Genomic DNA, 20,935 nt, shown 5'->3' on the forward strand with positions numbered 1-20,935 from the left:
TGTGTGCAGTTCTGATCACCACACTACAGGGAGGAGGTGATTACATTAGAGGGGGTGCAGAGGAGGTTCACCAGGATGTTGCTTGGGGTGAAACGTTTCAGTTATGAGGACAGGTTTGACAGGCTGAGTTTGTTTTCACTGGAGCAGAGAAAGCTGGGGAAGGTGGAGTGGAGAACTTGCTTGAGGCATTCAAAATTATGGAGGGACATACTCATATTGGTATTGGTTTATTATTGTCACTTGTACCAAGGTACAGTGAAAAATTTGTCTTGCATATCGTTCGTACAGATCAATTCATTACACAGTGCATTGAGGTAGTACACGGTGAAAACAGTAAGAGAATATAGAGTAGAGTGCCACAGCTACAGGGAAGTGCATTGCAGATAGATAATAAGCTGCAGGTCATAACAAGGTAGATTGTGAGGTCAAGAGTCCATCTCATCGTATAAGGGAACCGTTCAATAGTCTTATCACAGTGGTATAGAAACTGTCCTCGAGCCTGGTGGATGTGCCCGCGGGCTCCTGTATCTTCTGCCTGATGGAAGAAGAGAGAAGAGAGAATGACCTGGGTGGCTGGGGTCTTTGATTATGCTGGCTGCTTCACCAAGGCAGCAAGATGTATAGACAGAGTCCATGGAGGGGAGGCTGGTTTCTGTGATGTGCTGGGCTGTGCTCACAACCCTCTGCAGGTTCTTGCAGTCTCAGGCAGAGCAGTTGCCATACCAAGCAATGATGTATCCAGATAGGATGCTTTCTATGGTGCATCGATAAAAGTTGGTTAGTGTCAAAGGGGACATGCCAAATTTCTTTAGCCTCCCGAGGAAGTAGAGGCGCTGGTGAGCTTTCTTGGCCATGGTGCCCACGTGGTTGGACCAGCACAGGCTATTAGTGATGTTCACTCCTAGGAACTTGAAGCTCTCAACTCTCTCGACCTCAGCACCATTGATGTAGACAGCTGCATGTACACCGCCCCTCTTCCTCAAGTCAATGACCAGCTCTTTTGTTTTGCTGACATTGAGAGAAAAATTGTTGTCATGACACCATGTCACTAAGCTCTCTATCTCCTTCCTGTACTTTGACTCATCATTATTTGAGATACGGCCTACTACGGTGGTATCATCTGCAAACTTGTAGATGGGAGTTAGAGCAGAATCTGGCCACACAGTCAATAGTATACAGGGAGTAGAGTAGAGGGCTGAAGACGCAGCCTTGTGGGGCACCAGTGTTGAGAATAATCGTGCTGGAGGTGTTGCTGCCTATCCTCACTGATTACGGTCTGTTGGTCAGAAAGTCAAGGATCCAGGTACAGAGGGAAGTGTTGAGTCCCAGGTCTCGTAGTTTGGTGATGAGTTTGCTTGGAATTATAGTATTGAAGGTGGAGCTGTAGTCAATAAACTGCAGTCTAACGTAGGTGTCTTTACTGTCCAGATGCTCCAGAGATGAGTGTAGGGCCAGGGAGATGGCGTCCACTGTAGACCTGTTTTGGCAGTAGGCGAATTGCAGTGGGTTGAGATTGTCTGGGAGGCAGGAGTTAATGTGTGCCATGACCAGCCTCTCAAAGCACTTCATGATGGTGGATGTCAGAGCCACTGGTCAGTAGTCATTAAGGCATGTTACCTTGTTTTTCTTAGGTACCGAGATGATAGCGGTCTTCTTAAAACAGGTGGGAAGCTGAGATTGAAGCAGGGAGAGGTTAAATATGTCTACAAATACTCCTGCCAGCTGATCAGCATAATATCTGAGCACATGGCCAGGGACACCATCTGGGCCAGATGCTTTCCTTAGGTTCACTCTCCGGAAGACTGATCTGAAGTCCTCGATGGTGACCATGGGTTCAGTTGCATTTGAGACTGTCAGAGTGGGTGGTGACAATCTACTCCCCTTCTGTTCAAAACGTGCATAGAATGCATTAAGCTCATCAGGAAGGGATGCGCTGTTGTTGAATAAGCTGCCCGACTTCGTTTTGTAGCCCGTTATAAGGTGTAAACCCTGCCACAACTGACATCTGGTCTGGGACTTTATTTTGAACCGCTATTGTCTCTTGGCATTCCTGATAGCTTTTCGGAGGTCGTATCTCGATTTCTTGTAAAGGTCAGGGTCACCTGATTTGAATGCTGCAGTCCTCGACTTCAGTAAGAAGTGGATATCCCAGTTCATCCATGGTTTCCAGTTTGGGAACATCCGTATTGTCCTCTTTGGTACACAGTCTCAACACACTTGCTGATAAAGTCTGTGATGGTGGTGACATACTCATCAAGGCTGGCAGCTGAGCCTTTGAACATGGACCAGTCCACTGAGTCAAAGCAGTCACGTAGAAGCTCATCTATTTCCACAGACCAGCACTGCACTACTCTCTATATTGGATCCTCCGATTTCAGTTTCTGTTTGTATGCAGGGAGGAGCAGCACAGCCTGGTGGCCTGATTTACCAAAGTGAGGGCGAGGGGTGGCTTGGAAGGCATCTTTGATGGTTGTATAGCAATGGTCAAGGGTGTTAGGGCCCCTGGTGGGACAGGAGACATGCTGGTAGTACTTTAGTAACACACTCTTGAGGTTGGCCTGGTTGAAGTCACCTACAATAATGAAGAGGGCCTCGGGTATCCTGTCTCAAGGTTGTTGACCACGTATAGTTCATTGAGTGCAGGCTTCATGTCCGTCTGGGGTGGGATGTAGACTGCCATCGGGATAGCTGAAGTGAACTCCCGTGAACTCCCTCAGTTCTCTTTGATAGGTCAGTCTTGCCTTTAGTTCATCAACTTTGTTCTCAATGGCCTGGACGTTAGCTAGCAGTGTGCTGGGGAGGGGGGCTCTTAGGCAGGGTAGATAGTGAGAAACCTTTTCCCTTAGCAGAGATGTCTATGATCATGGGGCATAGGTTTAAGATAAGGGTAGCAGATTGAGAGGTGATTGGAGAAAGATCTTTTCCCCTCACCACCCCCCCCACCCCACCGCCCCCATGGTTGAAACCTGGAATGCACTGCCTGAGTGGTTGATGAGGAAGATAGTCTGGCCACATTTATTAAATATTTAGATGTCTGTGGTTGCATGGCATGGAAGGCTACAGGCCAAGTACTAGAAAATGAGAATAACATGGGTGTATACCAAATAGCCAGCAATGACACGGTAGGCTGCAGGGCTGGTTTCCCTGCTATATGACTATGACCATGAATCAGCTATAAAGCAGTGTCCTTTATCTACAGGAAGGGAAATTGTGGGTTTTTGCAACTTAGACAGAACTTACCAAGTTTTATCAAAAATAGCTAAAGGATGCTTGTACCTTAAGAGCTCAATTCCAGATAGATGGAACAGAAGCTATCTGGGTCAAAATTTTGCTTGCCCACTAAATTTTACAGTTTAAGTTGCATGTGTTAATAAGAATTGGTAGCTTGACTCGAATGAAGCACAGGATAGTTGCCACCTGCACATAATTTTTGATCTGGAGAGTTCAATGCCAATAAGATGAATAAGCCAACAAATGTTTTGGTGTTAAAAACTGAGCACGGCATACAAAAATCATGACTAATTACAATTGTATTACAAACAAGGGAGAAGGGTTTTTGAAGAACCTCTTCAGAATGTAAGACAACAGGTTATGTAAGCTATGTTCAGCATTCTTTCCTTTGCAGGTATGTGGTCAGAAACACCCATGGCATCTTAACAAGTTAGGACAGTCATACAGAACAAAAGCTCTCATTGCTGCAAAACACATCTACAGTACATTCCAACCACACCTCTAACAGTACCTCAGGAAAAGAGAGACAGCAACAGAAATGGAAATTATACATTCTGGAATTCTAACATATATACCAAGGTGAATTTCCTCATTCAGAAAATCTGAAGCTTCTGGAATTTATTTATTCATACTATCTGGTATAGACAGGAGTAACATCTCCTTTGAATAAACAAATGAGTTCGTTTATCAAATTTCACCATTTCATCCCCATCATCTTCCCCCTCCCCCCACCCTCTCCTCATCCCACCCTAACTCTCCTCCCCCACTTCCCGGTGATGTCCAATCTTTTTAAATAGTGGAATGCAGCTTGTTAGAACCAAATTGAATGCTAAACTGATGCCCAAATGCACAACTAACAAGGATTATCAAACAGCAATAGCAGTAATATTCCCCTTTTACATTTCATGCCCACTAATGGCACAGAACAAGATCAGCTCTGTTAGCAATCTGGTAATTGAACATGGGACTTTCTAATTTGCATGGTTCAATTATTAACCAGAAATAGGAGTCAACTGAGTAACAACTGAACGTGCCCCCATTTCAATTTCTTGCAGCAAACAAATATTCAAATCCATCGAGAAAAATTTTAAATGTTAAGCAATATTAAAAGACAAAGATGTAAACACAAAGGCCAAATGTAGCCAACTGGAGATCCATATGTGGTTAATTATAAGATCTCATTAAGTAACAGACACCGGTGCTGGGGAAGTGATTTTAAAACTCATTTATAAAACAGGTGCACTTTAAACTTTTGTGTGCACATTAGAAAAATGGTACAAAGATCAAGACGGGTTTGCATTTACTGATCACCAAGTTAAAGAATGGAAATATCAGTTTACTAAATATACACTTGAACTAAAAAATGGTTTCTGTTAAAATTAGAGCATACTACTAAATATCTATCATCAGAGACACCCTGATGGTTTTAGCAATTTCTCTATTGGAGGCATAACATCCTCCAAGCAATTAATCTGCAGCAAGTAATTTTCTTAAACACCGTAATGGCTACCCTGGTCAGCACATTAATCTAGCATGATCTTGAAAAATCTGTACAGAAAACAAGAAGAATAAAATTTATTCAAATCAATAAAAATTAGAGCATCTCCAGGCCCATTCAAACTTCTGCTCAATTTTGCTTGGGGTCACTGCTATGGAGTAAGAACAAAGACGGACTGGGAAGGATATGGCAAAAATGAAAGAGTTTCCTCCTTCCTTCCAGCTTATAATATAGCTTCAGCAGAGTACTGCATTCAATATTTTTAATTCCAAGAAAAAAATGATCCAACACCATTCCCCAAATAACATATTTGTACCCCACAATAACATTTGAGCACATAACCACTGAGAACAGATGTCACATGGTTTTCACTTACTCTTCAATCAGCAGAGATGGAAGAGGACAACTGTGCAATGAGTTAGAAAATTTTCTTAGACAGTCATTAGGCAAGACATGCCCTGGGCCAATTTATAAAATTGATGGATGCAAGCTAGACTAACCAGTCAAGTATAGCCTGACCCAAGTATTTGACTTAAGGGAACTGTTTTATTTGCTAAGTACATACAGCTAACAGAAATCCAAGAATGAATAGATCTTTAGATTTTGTATAACCTGATATTTACAACTAAATAAAGAGCTGATCAAAGCTTGAAATCCACTGCATCATTTGATAGACAACCATTACTGCATTGGATACTTTAGTCTCCAAGGACAAGAATATATTTACACGCAATATCTCTTAAGTCTTGGAGTGTTTGATCACATTATTCCTTGGAACTTCCATCCTCATTCCTAATTAGGTATATTTTGAGCTTCTGTTGAAAGAATTTTATGAAGCAATTCTACCCAAAGCTGAGTTAAGCAGAACAACAAAGGCAAGTGGATGGTTCTACAAGTATAATGACATGTCTGTGCCTGATTATGACCAAGAATACTGCAGTAACTAAGCCAAATAGTAAAAGAGCCCAGAGGAAAATGTCCCTTCCTATTTTTATCAATGAAGAGGGAAAACCTGGAACTCCAAAAAAGATTCTGAACTATGCACAAATATGACCAATGCTCTAATTATTAGAGATTCAAAATTTAGGGCAGAGTCCATTTGACTCAGTGTCTGTACTACCCAGCCTAATCCCACCATCCAGCACCAGATCCATAAACCTGCTGGTTACAGGTCTTTGATATGCATTTAAAGTGTGGTGAAAATTTCAGTCTCTACTATTCTTTCAGGCAGAGAGGTCCAGACCTCCACCACCCTCTGGATAAAAAGGTTTTCCTCATCCCCCCTTGAATCCTTCTACCAATTATCTTAAATCCATATTTTGTTTTTTTACATCTTTTTGTTAAGGGAAATAGGTTCTTCTCATTTACTCAATTGAGGTGCATGAAATTGAGGGGCATGAAATTGAGGGGATTAGACACAGATTTCCCTCAGCCTCCTTACAATGAAAATAACCCTAATTTATCCAATCATTCAGAGAATCAACATCTTTTACTGCAGTGTAGATCTTCCCTCTTCACAGCCAATTGTTTTATTATCTGCAAACTAATTTAGTCTGCCACCTACGTACATCTCTGAATCATCACATACTATAATCGGAACAGGGTACTGAGTCCCATGAAACCTACTGATAACAGCCATTCAATCACAAGAAATGCTTGCCAACCATTACCCTTTGCCACCCACCACAGATAATTTTGCACCAACTGGATCCAATCTCCTTTGGACTTTTATTTTTTTGACTAGCCTGCCAAGTGGGATCTTGTCAAAAACCTACTGAAATCCATTAGATCACATCAAATGCAGTATACTCTTCAAATGTTTGAGGTACCATGGAGGGTCAATCAGTTTCTAACATAACCCCACTTTACCAAATCTCTATCTCCAAAAATCTGTGCCTTTCTAAATGAAAGTTCATACTGTCCCCAAGAATATGCCCAAAACCAAGTTTAATCTAATTGAACTCTAGTTATTATTTCTTTCCATCCTCTCTTTTTGCAGTTAACAGTCCTCTAATCCTCTAGCACAACTCTTGTAGCAAGGAATACAATTTTCTCCTTTCCTTCTTTTAACAGCCAAGAACTTCATCCCCCCTAAATGGAAGGAAGATCTTTGCCGAAGCAGCTGAAGATGGATGGACCTAACTGTCCTAAGAAACTCATGTAGTGATATCCAGGGGCTAGAGTTATGAACCTTCAAAAGCCACAATCATTTTCTCTTGTAGAAGGCACAACTCTAACCACTGTACTGTTGTCTCTTTGATGGCCATTGACATGAGATTTACCAGGGCTCCTTCATGCCACACTCTGCAAAATGCTACCTTCATGTCAAAGGCAGTTACTCTCGCTGAGTTCAGCACTTTCATCCATGTCTGGAGCCAACTAGCCCTGTAAAACCCAAACCAGGTATGGGGATTTTCTCAGAGCAGACTGCTTCTTTTGTTAGCTCTTTAATTATCCACCACTATTAATAAATAGGAGGTATGACTGCAGAGTTTTCATCTGAATCTCTGGTTGTGCAATCACTTAGCTGTTTTGCATGCACGTGCTTCTGTGTTGCAGTTTCACCAAGTTGGTACTTCATGTGCTTGGTGGTGCTCCACACATACTCTTTGAAATTCCTCTTTGAACCATGGCTAATCCCCTGACAGACCAAAGAAATTACCAGGCCATGAGGTTACAGATTGTAGTGGTGTTCATCGCTACTGCTGCTAATGGTCCACTGCACCTCATGGATGCCCAGTTTTGAGCTGGATCCATTGCAAATCCATCGATTCTTGTAATACTAGACGGTGCCTTTGATGTGAAGACAGGACCTTGTTTTCATAAGGATTGTACAGTGACCTCTTCTATCACTTCTATTATGGACAGATTCACCTGCCGCAGGTAGATTGGTGAAGTAGTTTTATCCCTCATGTTGGTTCAGACAAACCCATTGGTGGTTCTCTCCTTCAGGATTTGACCAGTTAGTTTCGTGCTGGAACTATCAAGTCCTTTTGGTGGTGAACATCTATGTACTCTGAGTGGACCCTCCACTCCCACTCAAAGTATATTCTGTCCTTGCTAGGTTCAGAGTTTCTTCCAAGTTTCATTCGACATGGATAAGCATTGATTAATTTGCCGAGTTAGGTCGGGTAGTCCAGAGTCAATGTAGAGGACTTGCAGAGCTACTGCCTTCTGCTTGTATATCACTATGCCACCCCTCTGGGAAGTCTGTCCTACCAGTAGGACAGATTCTTCCAATGGTTGTAATAGAGGAAACCATCAGTTTAGTTTGATGGAAAAGTATGATTTTGGAACATATACAAGACATTGGGGAAAACACCTTGGAGAAATCAAATTTTGGTCACTAGCAGTGGAACTGATAGCATTTTATTAGTTTTATACAGAGTACTAGCCTAAGAAATGTATTATGTATAGCACAGTGACATGTATTAAGTAACATGTATCTGATGATATTTAATAATTGTGATGGACACGTTAATGAATTATACTGAAAGTGAAGGAGAAGTTTCTATGTGGTCCAGGAGTTTAATAAAGGCAATAATTTAGAATTAAAGGAAAACATGCCTGCTTGTTAAACCGCAATTATACGCAAGGTTACTAGGAAGTATTAAGAGATATAGTATACACAGAAAAGATGAAAATTTGGAATCCCACCACTACTTCTTAAAAGTTCACCCTCATCCTCCAAAGGGTTTGACCTTTTTTTGGTAGAGTTAAGCCAAGTTTAGCGTGTGACATGACGTTGATAAAATGACATAATGATATAACATTGCTAAGTAATATCACAGGGCAATCACAAAGACAGCACAGACACTTAGTGAAATGACTACTATTGGAGTCCCAAGAGAATCCTCACTGGGTCTGTTGTTCTTCATTTTTAGTAATAATCTGAATGTTGGTACTTGAAGAGACAATGATAATAATTACACAAGTGGTATTTGGCATCTTAGACAAATTAAATAGTCTTCAAGTGGATCCAGATAAAATAGGGGAATGGCCCATATGTGGTAGATGTCTTCAAAGGAGGGTATGGACTGGAGTAACAGCATGGTATCCAAATTCCAGAGATTGCCTATTCAAGGCTGCGCAGGAGAAATATGTGAAATTCTGAGGGCCTGTTACCAACGTCTACCCCAGTTATGACTATTGTAAAATTCCATTAATCTGGCACGCACAGGACTTTGATGGTGTCAGATTAGCAGATTTTCCAGACTATTAGATGATATTCGATTAACACTTCGATATACTTTTGATTCTTTTTTTTAAATAAAGAGATGTTACACAGTTGTATTATAAAGTTTCCAGCGAACCTGGCAAGTTTAAAGGGAGTGCGGGAACAGGTTCTGCTAGGTGAATGGGGAGTGCGGCAAACATCATCTTGTCACCCAAATGCCAAACCACTGGGGTTTCTAAATAGTCAGATAGATTATCAGAGTATGTTAGGATGTATAACTGGAACAATTAGGTACTAAACAGGAAGTCTTACCTTTTACAAAGCTTAATTTAGAATCCTGTACCCAGTTTTGATCCCTTTATAGGATAAGGGATGTTCATGCCCAAAAAAATTCAGAAGATTGTTATGTGTATTAGATATTAAATAGGCCTAGGGAACTGGAGCTTCTTATTCATGAAAAATACTTAACCTCAAGGGGCATGATCATATTTTTAAAATAATGAAAGATAAAATGCTGTACAGAAAAAACATTTGATCCAGATTTTCTGGGGAGGACTAGTTAGCAACAGTATGTGTTACAAAAGCAGACAGTTAGGACTGTGTGGTTTGATGCATGCCTTTATAGGAACTTGGGAAATACAGAGCCAGGAGTATACTACTTAGTCTCGTCAGGTCAGCTATTCAACAGGATCACAGTGAATCCGTGACCCAATTCCATATAAACTACCTTGGCACCCCATTTCACCCTGTTTAAAATTAACAGCTGAACGTATCAACTTGTGTTTACAGAAAAGTTTCAATTTGCAACCTCATGTAAGTTCAAATGGTTCTAAACTTCACCATTGAAAGACTTAGCTCTGAATCTTAAAACAAGCACCTTAGACGGCCCAAACAGCTTACTTTATCTATCTGTTAGTTTCCCTTAATATTTTGCACACGTTAACCTAAATATCAGGGAATACAAATCTAATTTATGTTTTTTTTATTTTATCCCTGGAATCAAGGTAGCATTCAGGGAAATCAAAAGTTCACCATCTCCAAGGCCAATTTATCCTTAAGGTGAAGTGATCAGATCTGCTCACAGTTACTCCAGATATGATTTGAATAGGGCATCATTTATTCCAGTTCTCTAGATACAAAATTGGCCAGCTTTTTTGCCATTTTGATTATCTTCCATACCAGTCTGTGATATTTCAATGATATATGGATAGGCAAATCACTTTGGATCTCCACTGCTAGCTTTTCACTGTTAAGTACTCTCCTCTATCCAATTTTAGGCCCAAAATTAATCACCTTACATCTTAAAAAGTTTAAAAAGGGAGATGGACAAGTTCTTGCTTGCAGAAATTTCCAATTTGTAGCATTGTATGGGAGAAGTGGGAGGTTGCTGGAAAAGGCTGGAAGAGCAGGTGGCTACAAGTTGCATCACATCAGGATAAGAAAGACTTCATGGAACCATTGACTTCTTTCCCCTTCCCCCCCCCAACCCCAAGCTGCTTTTCAATAACCAGAAGTACCACCGAATCAAAACTGAACAGTTCCCGACAGTTAAAGTGCTCTTCAAATCACAATAAAAAACTTATCTTAAAAACCCATATTTAAAATGAACCTACCTACTGCAGGTGCATCATATTCATCTCCAAGCAGAATTTCTGGTGCCGAATATGCAAGTGACCCACAGCTTGTTGTTAACTTCTTTCCAGGTTGAAACTTGTTGCTAAACCCAAAATCTGTAAGTTTTACAATTCCTTGATGTTCAAAGAAAACCACATTTTCTGGCTTCAGATCTCTGTGGACAACATGCAGCTTATGGCAATAAGATATTGCATGTACTATCTGTGCAAAGTATTTTTTTGCTTGATCTTCACTGAGACCATCTTCATGTTTCATGATGTAATCAAACATATCACCTCCATCTCCCAATTCCAGAATAAGATAAAGTTTTGTTTGAGTGTCAATTACTTCATATAAACGAACAATGTTGGGATGCTGCACCAGTTTCATGCATCGGACTTCCTGGAACAAATGCCCTGTGGCAACAGAGTCAAGTTTTGTTTTATCGATGACTTTCACTGCTACTTTTTCTCCAGTGAAAACATGTCGTGCTAATTTCACAACAGCAAAATGACCCCTGCCCAATGTTTTATCTAAATCATATAGCCCAGCAATTTTTCCATCATATCCACGTTTAAAACCTGCCATTCTGTTTTTAAAACTGGAAGTAGAGCATAAGAGTTTATTTCCAGTAGCAGGTAAAATCTGTCAATTTGCAATTATTTCAGTATGTCCAAAGGACCCATTTTTCTTCTTGCTGTTTATTATGATGGACCCTGTAATACAAGAGGAAAACATTAAGTTAATTCATCCATCTACATGGAAAGACTGTTTAAGCACTGTATAAATGCTCTAAAGCACAATGTCAATGTCTGCAATAGAAATTTCAATTCATATAGATACAAAATGAAAAGAGAATGACAGCACTGTGAATTACCCTATTGCAATTCCAACTTAAAAAGTACATTCTACACTATTCAGCTCATAATACCTATATGTAAAAAAAAATAAAATTTAAACTATTTCACAATTTAAGGTTGCAGACAACAAGATAATGCCTTTTGAAAGATTATCTGATCAAAATTTTACTCTGACCCACATTACTAACTGTGCAAACTAAGCTTCAAAGAAAAATGGCATGCAGAAGTATCATTAAATATTTCTACTGTATTGGAATGTCAAGGCAAAATTTTGCAAAATTGTGACAATGGCAGTAAACAATGTAAGAAAATGGCAAATCCAACAATAAATGCATTATTCACAAGAAAGAAAGCTAAATCATTACCAACCTGCATTTATCGTATACAAAGTTCAGGATGTAAATATTACAAATCACTAGGCATTAATGAAATAAAACAGAAATGGTGGCAATACTCAGGATGGTGATAATACCATATCTGTTTTTCTTCCCACAAATAACATTTCTGGTTATTGACCCATCATCATAATTAAACAATACTGCATTGCTTGAAGCATAATTGGTAAAGGAAAAGGCTACTGTTACAGAACAATTTGCATTTGAGTGGCCTCACAACTGCTTCTGGCCACTCTCCAAAATTATTCCAATGTTCATGAATTAATGTTGAAGGAGTTTGAGTTAGAAATGGCTATCTTCTCAGGCAGTCCCTTAGAATCAAGAGTGACTTGTTATGACTCCAGTTCTGTGGGTTATAAGGTAGCTGAAGAGGCTAATGTGGGACCTGCATACTCACCGTGGGGGGAAGGGAAGAGTGGGGAGGGAAGAAGACTGATGGGGATTAAGATAGACATGTGAGTAGCTTTAAAAGTGGTGTGCTCCTTCTGCTGTTTATGCTGAGTTTCTGTGTGCTCCCAACTCATGGGAACTCTTTACCCATGACAGCTCAAAATGGAGAAAGACCAATTGGTCTTGAAGTTCTCAAAGCCATCCCATTGTTAGGAGCACACAGAAGCCCAGGCCAAAAAGCAGAAGGAATACACATCTCAAACAACCAATCTGCCTACAAAGCCAAGCACCACCCACTGCCCCACCCGTGGCAGTCTGCAATTGCAAATTGGCCTCAGCAGGCATGTCAACAGCCATGGAACTTGAGGAGAAGGGAGTTATCCTTGATCTAGAGAGATTATCCAATAAGAAGATAGGCATTTCTAACTCAAATCATTTTTCCCACCAAATTTTGTGTGTTAATTCACAAACATTGGAATAATTATAAATTGTGATCTGATTAGCAAGAAAAACTTGAGTATTTTGGAACAAAACAACTTTAATCCAAATAACTCAATTAATATTTCTTTCATGCAAAATTCCATATGAAGAGACACTTCAAAACACCCAAATATATGCCCAACTGATTCAAATCAAGCCCATCCCAAGCACCAATGGCTCCAGTCAGGAGTTTTTGTTCTAATTTAAAAGTCTCTCCTCAATCTCAAGTATCTCTGTTCTCTTTTAATCCTATCTTCCGCCAAACTGGCTGTATGTTTTTCTCTAACTCCTTTGCACCCACTCCTGTTCCTCAGTTCAACTATCTGGATCTCTTCCCCTCAAATGCCACTCTTTCTAATACTACCATGTGTCACATCTACCAGTCACCAGGATCAGAGTTTGGATGTACTTAGAATCATTTCCAGTGGTAAATTGTAACTGCCAGAGATCAATTGGGTGAGTTTTTCGATAAATCCATGCAATACCTTCAAAAATCAGCAATGCAGATAACCTAATGTTAAAGGTTGACAGTGTTAGACTGAAGGTCTAAATCAAAGGACAGAATATTATTTGCTACTGCCCCTCCTTATTTCCTTTTAAGTACCTAATATCTGTCAAATAGTAAATTGATTCCAAATTTAAAAATTAGAAGTTATCATAGGTATTAAAAATGATGGGATTTACCTCTTGACGAATTGCTGTGACATCACTAGCCTCGATAAAATGTCACTTGTGTCTAACTGCATCAGTTTTTAGCAATTATTAATGATGTTTTAATTTTCTGTACCCACAACTTAAGAGGTAATGTACCTTTAAACTTACTATGAAGTGTTGACGTGTAACAGAAATAACCAAAAAAGGTACACCCTATAAAATTCCCTAGTGAAATTAGATTGGGAAAATAATTGCATCAAGCAACTTTACACAAGTGATGTGGAAACAGCAGAACCACATTTCCTTTTGGTTTGTTTTTCTGTAAATGTCGTCATCTATTATCTGAATTTCATTACTCTGTGGTTGTTTAATCTCAAAATTGATTAATTCTTCCACTGAAGGAGTTATTAGTACAACTAAAAGGTGTACCACTCAAATTAGAAACTAAAACTTTAATCATAATGTTCAAAGCTGCATGGATCCTTAGAAATTTGAGATTTAGAATAAGTGAGTGGTTCATTCCCAAGCCAATCTTGAAATAATTTGTCAATAACCTTCATGAATTTACCCAAAAATAAAGATTTGCCTCTCTGGAGCATTTGCAAAAGTTCAAGTAATCACAGAGAACTACCAGTACTTTCATAAAGAATAGTGGGTGATAATGAAACCCCCCCCCCGCCACCCCACACTCCAAAATTCTATTTTAATTCTATATTCATAAATAACTTGAATATTTGTCCCCAAGCAGATTTTAAATACCCAGTCTATGAAAACAACACATTGTCAATCTTTTTCAGTAAACCAGTTGCGTAATCCATATAGCAAAATTAGTGATACCCAAAAACAAACCATCTATATGTACGCATGTAGTTTAAACTCATGAAGTTTGCTTTAATGATAGCTCTGTGAGGGTGGCTTTTAAGTCAATATTCTTGGCCAAATATTACTGAATATACATGTTCTATTGCCAATAGACCTGGGCAGATGTACAGTGGAGAGCATTCTGACTGGTTGCATCACCATCTGGTATGGAGGCTCCAAGGTGCAGGATTGAAAGAGGCTGACATCTTCAGGAGGTGGTGCCTCAAGAAGGCAGCATCCATCATTGAGGACCTTCACCATCTGGGACATGCCGTCTTCTCGTTACTACCGTCAGAGAGGAGGTACAGAAGCCTGAAGAACCACACTCAATGCTTGAGGACCAGCTCCTTCCCCTCTGCCACCAGACTTCTGAATGGTCCATGAACACTATCTTGTACTATTTATTTACTTCTGTGACTTATAGTAATTTTTATGTCTTGCACTGTACTGCTGCCGCAAAACAACAAATTTCAAGACATATGTCAGTGACAATAAACCTGATTCTGATATGATTTGCAAGCATTAATTATTTTCTCATTGTTATGTGCTTCTATGTGGGAGAGGGTAAGCACAATTTTTGATGCTAACTTTATAAATGTGTATAGCTTATTGGCATAACATATTGAGATTCTGTCACATTCTCCCCCCACCCTCAAGTAAATTGAGCCTCATCTCTGCATGTTTTATTTCATTTTCAACACTTGCACAAACTGCCATAATCATGCTACTGTTACGGACTAGGTTACTATTGATGAATGTCCCTTTAAGACAGAGCACAGTGGTGTATGTATGTGTGTGTGTGTGTGTGTGTGAGATGACGACAAAAGAAGATAAGGATGTAATGACGTTTTTGGAGCAGACAATCGGGGGGGGGGGGGGGGGAGGGAGGGAGGGAGACACCAGCCTGCCAGTCTCTATCGATGGATGAAAAACAATAACTGTGCCTGTCACTACAATCCACGTATGGAATTTTGGAATAATCCAGTGGAGTTCACTTTGTCGTTAACCTGTAGAAGGAAACAGGTATTTGTGTGGATGGCCACATCTCGGATGCCTTTCGGGGTGGCAGATGCTTCGGAACAAAGCGGTGGAGTAGTCACTGCTGAGTAGACACTGAGGTGTCATATGAGTTCCATCATGGAACATTTGGATTTTGTAATTACCCTCTATTTTCTCTCTACGTTTTGTCTTCAGTCAACAGTGGTTGTTGAAGAAGCTTTTGCTCATGTTTCACCTTACGGCTTGCTGAACTGAACTTTGAGAACTATTCCTGGACTTGGAGTTTGGGAATCTGACACACACACACACACACACACACACACACACACACACACACACACACACACACACACACACACACACACTTCGAGTTTAGTTTTTGGGGTTAATGTTTAAGATCTAACATTTTTACTTCTAGCATTCTAACATTTTTACTTTTATTTCTCTTATTATCATAAGTAGTTATTAATAACATAGTTTTTAACACTTATACATGACTCGGTGTGTTTCTTTCGTTGCTGGTTCGTAACACTACTGCTTTGCAAGCAATAATTTTCCAAAAGAAGGGAAAAATATTGCTCATCATCATCATTTCTAGACAAGAGTCACATCCATACAAATTATTATTCACCAAAAATTAACATAAAGTTTACGAAATAGAAAACTTAGTTGAACTATAATTTTCCTCACTTAGATATGTACTAAATAGTCCTGCAATTTACATACTACAATTAGCAAAATAATGAGATTGGTTTTGAACTATACAGAAGCATGTGTCAGTTATTAGCAAATATGCAACACATTAAAATGTTCGTTGAAGTGTACATAAGATTAAAAAGAGTTAATGTTGTGTAAAATAACATTACCAAGCCCAATGGAAAGTCACATGATAATCTATTTCAAAACATACATAATAATTTTATTCTTAAGTAACTATGCTCTAAGATGAAAAGTGTACAAGACAAATTACTGGTTAAGCAAAAATCTTTACTACCAGATAAATATCATAACTGCGAAGGATAAAATTTATCTCTTGATTCTATTCTGATTAAATGCTAGACTGAGATTTTCAAAATATTTGCAAGTTTTACCATGGGACGTGTGGTCCAAATTTTAACATTCAACATCAACACTGTAGCTTTCAGAAAGGTTCTAGAAAAGCTCCACATGAAAGATTTTTCACAAACTGCAATCCATGGGAATACAAGGAAGGACAAAGGACTGTATATGAAATTAATGGTAAAATAAGAAAACAAAAAGAACACAGTGCAGCCTTAATTTCAAATTGGGAGGACCTGTTCTTCTAAGGTCATCAGTCTCAACCTAACCTCGTGACTTAGATTCAAAATGAATGTTAATAAATAAAAAAGCTGTAGTACAGAATGCATAAGTATATATCATACCACAGAATATTTACAAGGATTTAGCTACAGAATTGACTCAATAAATGGAAAATTAAATTGTATAGACTAATGTTCATACAACAGTACTGGCAAATGAAATTGTATGAACATTACTCTATAGAATTTCATTTGAAATTGAAAAATGCTTTTGCAGGTATGTAAATGATTAGTGTTAAAATGGACAAAGCAACAGACAAAAGGATTTAGTTATGAAAGCAATATGATCATTAATTTCTAAAAAATGTAATTAAGCAAACACAATAAAAGGCATATCCTTAACAGCAGAAGACAACTCCCGACAGGTTATGCTAGTTCAATACAGAAGACTGACTAAACCATACTTGAAGCTCAGTTTTGTTCACAATACTATAAATGTGTAAAAAAATGCAAGCAACAAGAAGACCTAATGGGGATAAGACTCGAAGAAACATTAGAAAACCTCAAATTATGGAACATACAGGAAAAAAAGTACTTGTAAGAAGCTCTCCAATTATTACTCTTCTTCAAAAGACTTAGCACACATCCTCCATCGTTTATTATCATGATACTGAACACTTTCCTTGACTCAATTGTTTGAGTGTTTATTTGTACCCGAGTATATATTTTTAAACATTTCTACAATTGCCTATTATTTACTGAAATTTTTATCTATTTCATATATGCACCTTGTTGGTTTAATCATTTCTGTAGTTTTATCATGTAAATTATCCATTTACAGGTCGTCCCCAGTTTACAAACACCCAACTTATGAACAGCCTGTATATACAAACAAGCGGTTATGAGACCGGCGGGATGGATTCGCCAGCTACTGTGGGACTGCAGGCAACTGTTCTTGACACTATCTGGAATTTTGCCACATCAAACCCAAGAAGAATACATTTGAGTTAACACATTGATGTCCATTTTGCAAATCCTATCAAGAGACATGCCGTACCAGCCAGCAGCAGTGTCCTTTTTAAAACTGTAAAAAGCACTTAAAACCTCTTCTGCAGTAAAATCTTTTAAAAGAATATTATTACTAGCCGAGGATAGGTTAAAGCTAAATTTGTTAATATCAGCTTTAATATTAAGAATGGCAAAACGAGATTTAAAATGCTTCTCTAGACTATCTATTCCCATGGGACAATCCACCTCTGTATTTACCTTCTGCCATGTAGGAACTCAGTTCGTGGTCGCATTTCTGACTTGCAAACGGTTCAGGTAACGGATAGTTCTCAGGAACAGAACCCTGCCATAACCTGGGGAGGACCTGTACCTCATACCATACAGGCAGATCTTTCAAGCAGTATTATAGCTCAAAATATTCTAACTACAGCCAAAATATTTGTAAAATGTAATTGGATTCAATACGGTAACTTTGCTATGAACAGTGATAGCATTGAAATTACATGAAAAGCATTTGGGGAAAATGGATAGAAGAACATAAAACATTACAGCACAGTATGGGCCCTTCAGCCCACGATGTTGTGCCAAAATATGTAAACCATGATCAATCTAACCCTTCCCTCTGACACAGCCCATAACCCTCCATTTCTCTCATATCCATCTGCCTGTCTAAGAGTCTCTTAAATGTCCCTATTGTATCAGCCTCTACTACCACCTCGGCAGTGTGTTCCAGGCACCCACCAATCTCTGTGTAAAAAACCTACCTCTGACGTCTCCCCTAAACTTTCCTCCTCTGACCTTAAACTGATGTCCTCTGGTATTGGCCACTGCCATCCTGGGGAAAAGGTGCTGGCTGTCCAGACTGCAATACTGCAACTTAATAGGAAACCAATGAGAAGAAAAAGAAGTACTTCATATACCACACCTGAAATATTTAATTACAGACATATGCACAAGTCCAGGTACACTAGAGTGCAGAGCAGCTTGCAGACTACCAAACCTTGTTTGAACATAAACAACTCCCAGAAACTTATACCTAAACCTCCAACCCTCTAAAGTGATCGTTTTTCAAATTAAATTATCTGATGCATTTGTAAAACTGCTTAAGTAATCAGAGTTTCAAATCTTCATGTTAAATAAAAGGCACAATAGCTCAGCCACGTCTGAAGGATGAACAAGTCATTTCCATTGCTCACTGATTAAACCACAAGTCTCTCTCCACCTTTTTTTCAGTAATTTAGCTGAGAATCCAGTCATGGCTCCATATCACAGATGCTGAAGGAATATATTGGGAGTCATGTTCTTCATTATTCATTTTCACTTTCATGTGCTTTTCTTTGCTCTGTTGCAATTGTACAGCAACGTTGTCTGAAGCAAATACTAGATGAGCAACCATATAAATAGGTTTCTTACAGCTTGGGCATACCACTATACCTACTTGCTCGTTAAAGATCAGCAATCAGTATCAACTATACAAAGAAAAAGCGGTTTGTTTAAAAAAAAATCAGCAGTTGCTTTACAGAAAACAGTAACAAAATGCACCAGAATCCTGTGATTATTTAAAAGAACTGAAGAATGTTGCTGGCAGTTACATAAAGGATGAGAAGTGACAGATGTGCAACTTAACAGTGGCATGGACAGTAGAGCAAACTACCCCCATTTTGTGCTGCGATTACAATGTAATTAAATCCTGTAGCCTTAAAAAAACCACGAAATTTACAATATGGCTGATGAACATTGAATTACTGTAACCAATGCCCCAGGAAAATTAATAACCTATTACACAGCAGAATCAATGCCATAAATGATCTAAAAATGCCACTTTAAAATTTTTAACTCATTTTATGCAAGATGAAACACCATGTACATTGTAAGGAACTGAGATATGGTCAATGCAGGAACCACAAGATGCTTCACAGTAACATCAAAAACCAAGCCAGCAAAGTTACAGGTTTAAAAGGCATCTTAAAAATAGGAAAGATTTCTTGCTTAATCACTGCCTATCATGGTCAAGCAAGGAAATTTCAGAGTTTATGGCCGTGGCAAGAAAAGTTACCAACAATAGAAAAGCAATAAAATTGGAAATGTCCAAGAGATCAAAGTTGGAGTGTAGATATCTTGAAGAGGTACCATGCTGAAGTTTACAGAAAAGCAAAAGGATAAAGCCAGCAGGAATTTAGAAGAGAATGTAAATGAAAGCTTTGCTTAACCAGCAGGCAATGTAGGTCAATGAGCATAGGGAGGATGAGTGATCAGGAATCATTATCACATAGCACAGTTGTGTATATGACTGCTTCACAGAGAAAATACTGAGGGAGGCAGGTTAGGAATGCAATGGAATAGTCAAGTCGAAAGGAAATAACGGCACAGAGGATGATTTCAGCAGAAAATGAGCCAAGGAAGATCGGCGATGCTACAGAAGTCAGTATAACAATGGCAAGGATCAGGTCAAACGCGCGTGTCCGGTTGGGGAAGCAAAAGACTGCAGATGCTAGAAATCTGAAATAAAAACAGAAAATGCTGGAGATACTCAGCAGGTAAGGCAGCATCTGTAGGTCGATGACTATTTATCCAAACAATTTGGTCTTGTTTCAAGACAAGTTGCCTTTAAGAGCAGGGAAATGGAATACTTCCAATGAGTTTTTCCTCATTGAAATGCCTGGATCAGTGATTGGATGGGGTGGATACATCCGCACAAGAATGCCAAGTAAAATCCTATATTAAGGGCCACCCTACCACAGTGGCTCAGCCGAATCACCGCGACATCCCTGGGAGGGGCGTGGCCAGACCAGACCTAGGTGCAGCGGCTCCGCCTTCTCCCGCTCGTGACCGAGCCGGTTACCGTGGCGACCGTGCCTCCCGGGCGTTCCGTTGCTGGCAGCGCAGGGCTCGCTGAAGGCCCCGGATGGCGAGCGCCTCGCTCTCGCGCAGCGCTCGGTGAAGGACGGAGGCGGCGGCGATCCCCCTGAAGCAACAGGCGCCGTCTGAGAGGCTCGGAGCCAGCGGGAGGAGGGGAGCGGAGGGGATGTGGGCAGCAGCGGCGAGAAACGGCACTTCGCCTCACCTGGCTCCCAAGCACGGCTTCGCCCGCTCACCTGAACCGAAGCCTGCGATCGCTCGGTTTAATTCTCTCCCGCCTTGACCACACGACGGATTGGAGGAGCAACAAAACGGCGCAGGCAGGTACCCGGCCTCGGATGCGAACGCCCTTAATCCCGTCAGCGGTGCAATTTCGAGCGCCGCGCAAACCGACAGCTGCAAACACAGGCGAGGGCTCGAGCGACCTGCGCAGCACTCGACTGCGCATCCCCATCTACGTCAAAGGCAGCTCGCGGCGGGGGTGGGGCTATGACGAGCGTTCTGTCTACGTCATAGAATGGAGGGGTAGGGCTTGGAGGTTTGGTGTCAGTGTTGCAACCAGCAGCAGGTTTGCACCTGTGAGGTGAGGGTGTGGACAACCTAGGCGTATACTAGAGGTTTTTTTCCTT

At 39.9% G+C, this 20,935-nt stretch overlaps 1 protein-coding gene across 2 annotated transcripts in view; it reads right to left on the minus strand.

The window, feature by feature from the left end:
- The window catches only part of snrka (SNF related kinase a), a 35,590-nt gene extending 14,844 nt beyond the window's left edge, over window positions 1-20,746 (minus strand). The window contains exons 1-2 of one of the 2 annotated variants that reach the window (XM_052023601.1): window positions 20,543-20,746; window positions 10,520-11,236 (exon numbers count right to left, since the gene is read on the minus strand). In XM_052023601.1, coding sequence (XP_051879561.1) covers window positions 10,520-11,108 — 589 coding nt within the window. In that variant the 5' untranslated portion in view covers window positions 11,109-11,236; window positions 20,543-20,746. Of the gene's footprint in view, window positions 1-10,519; window positions 11,237-20,511 lie in introns of both variants that reach the window. The other variant, XM_052023600.1, reaches the window with a different exon arrangement.
- Between the last annotated feature and the right edge of the window lie 189 nt (window positions 20,747-20,935).

The sequence above is a fragment of the Pristis pectinata genome, chromosome 9 (assembly GCF_009764475.1).
Source record: "Pristis pectinata isolate sPriPec2 chromosome 9, sPriPec2.1.pri, whole genome shotgun sequence".
Taxonomy (NCBI): domain Eukaryota; kingdom Metazoa; phylum Chordata; class Chondrichthyes; order Rhinopristiformes; family Pristidae; genus Pristis; species Pristis pectinata.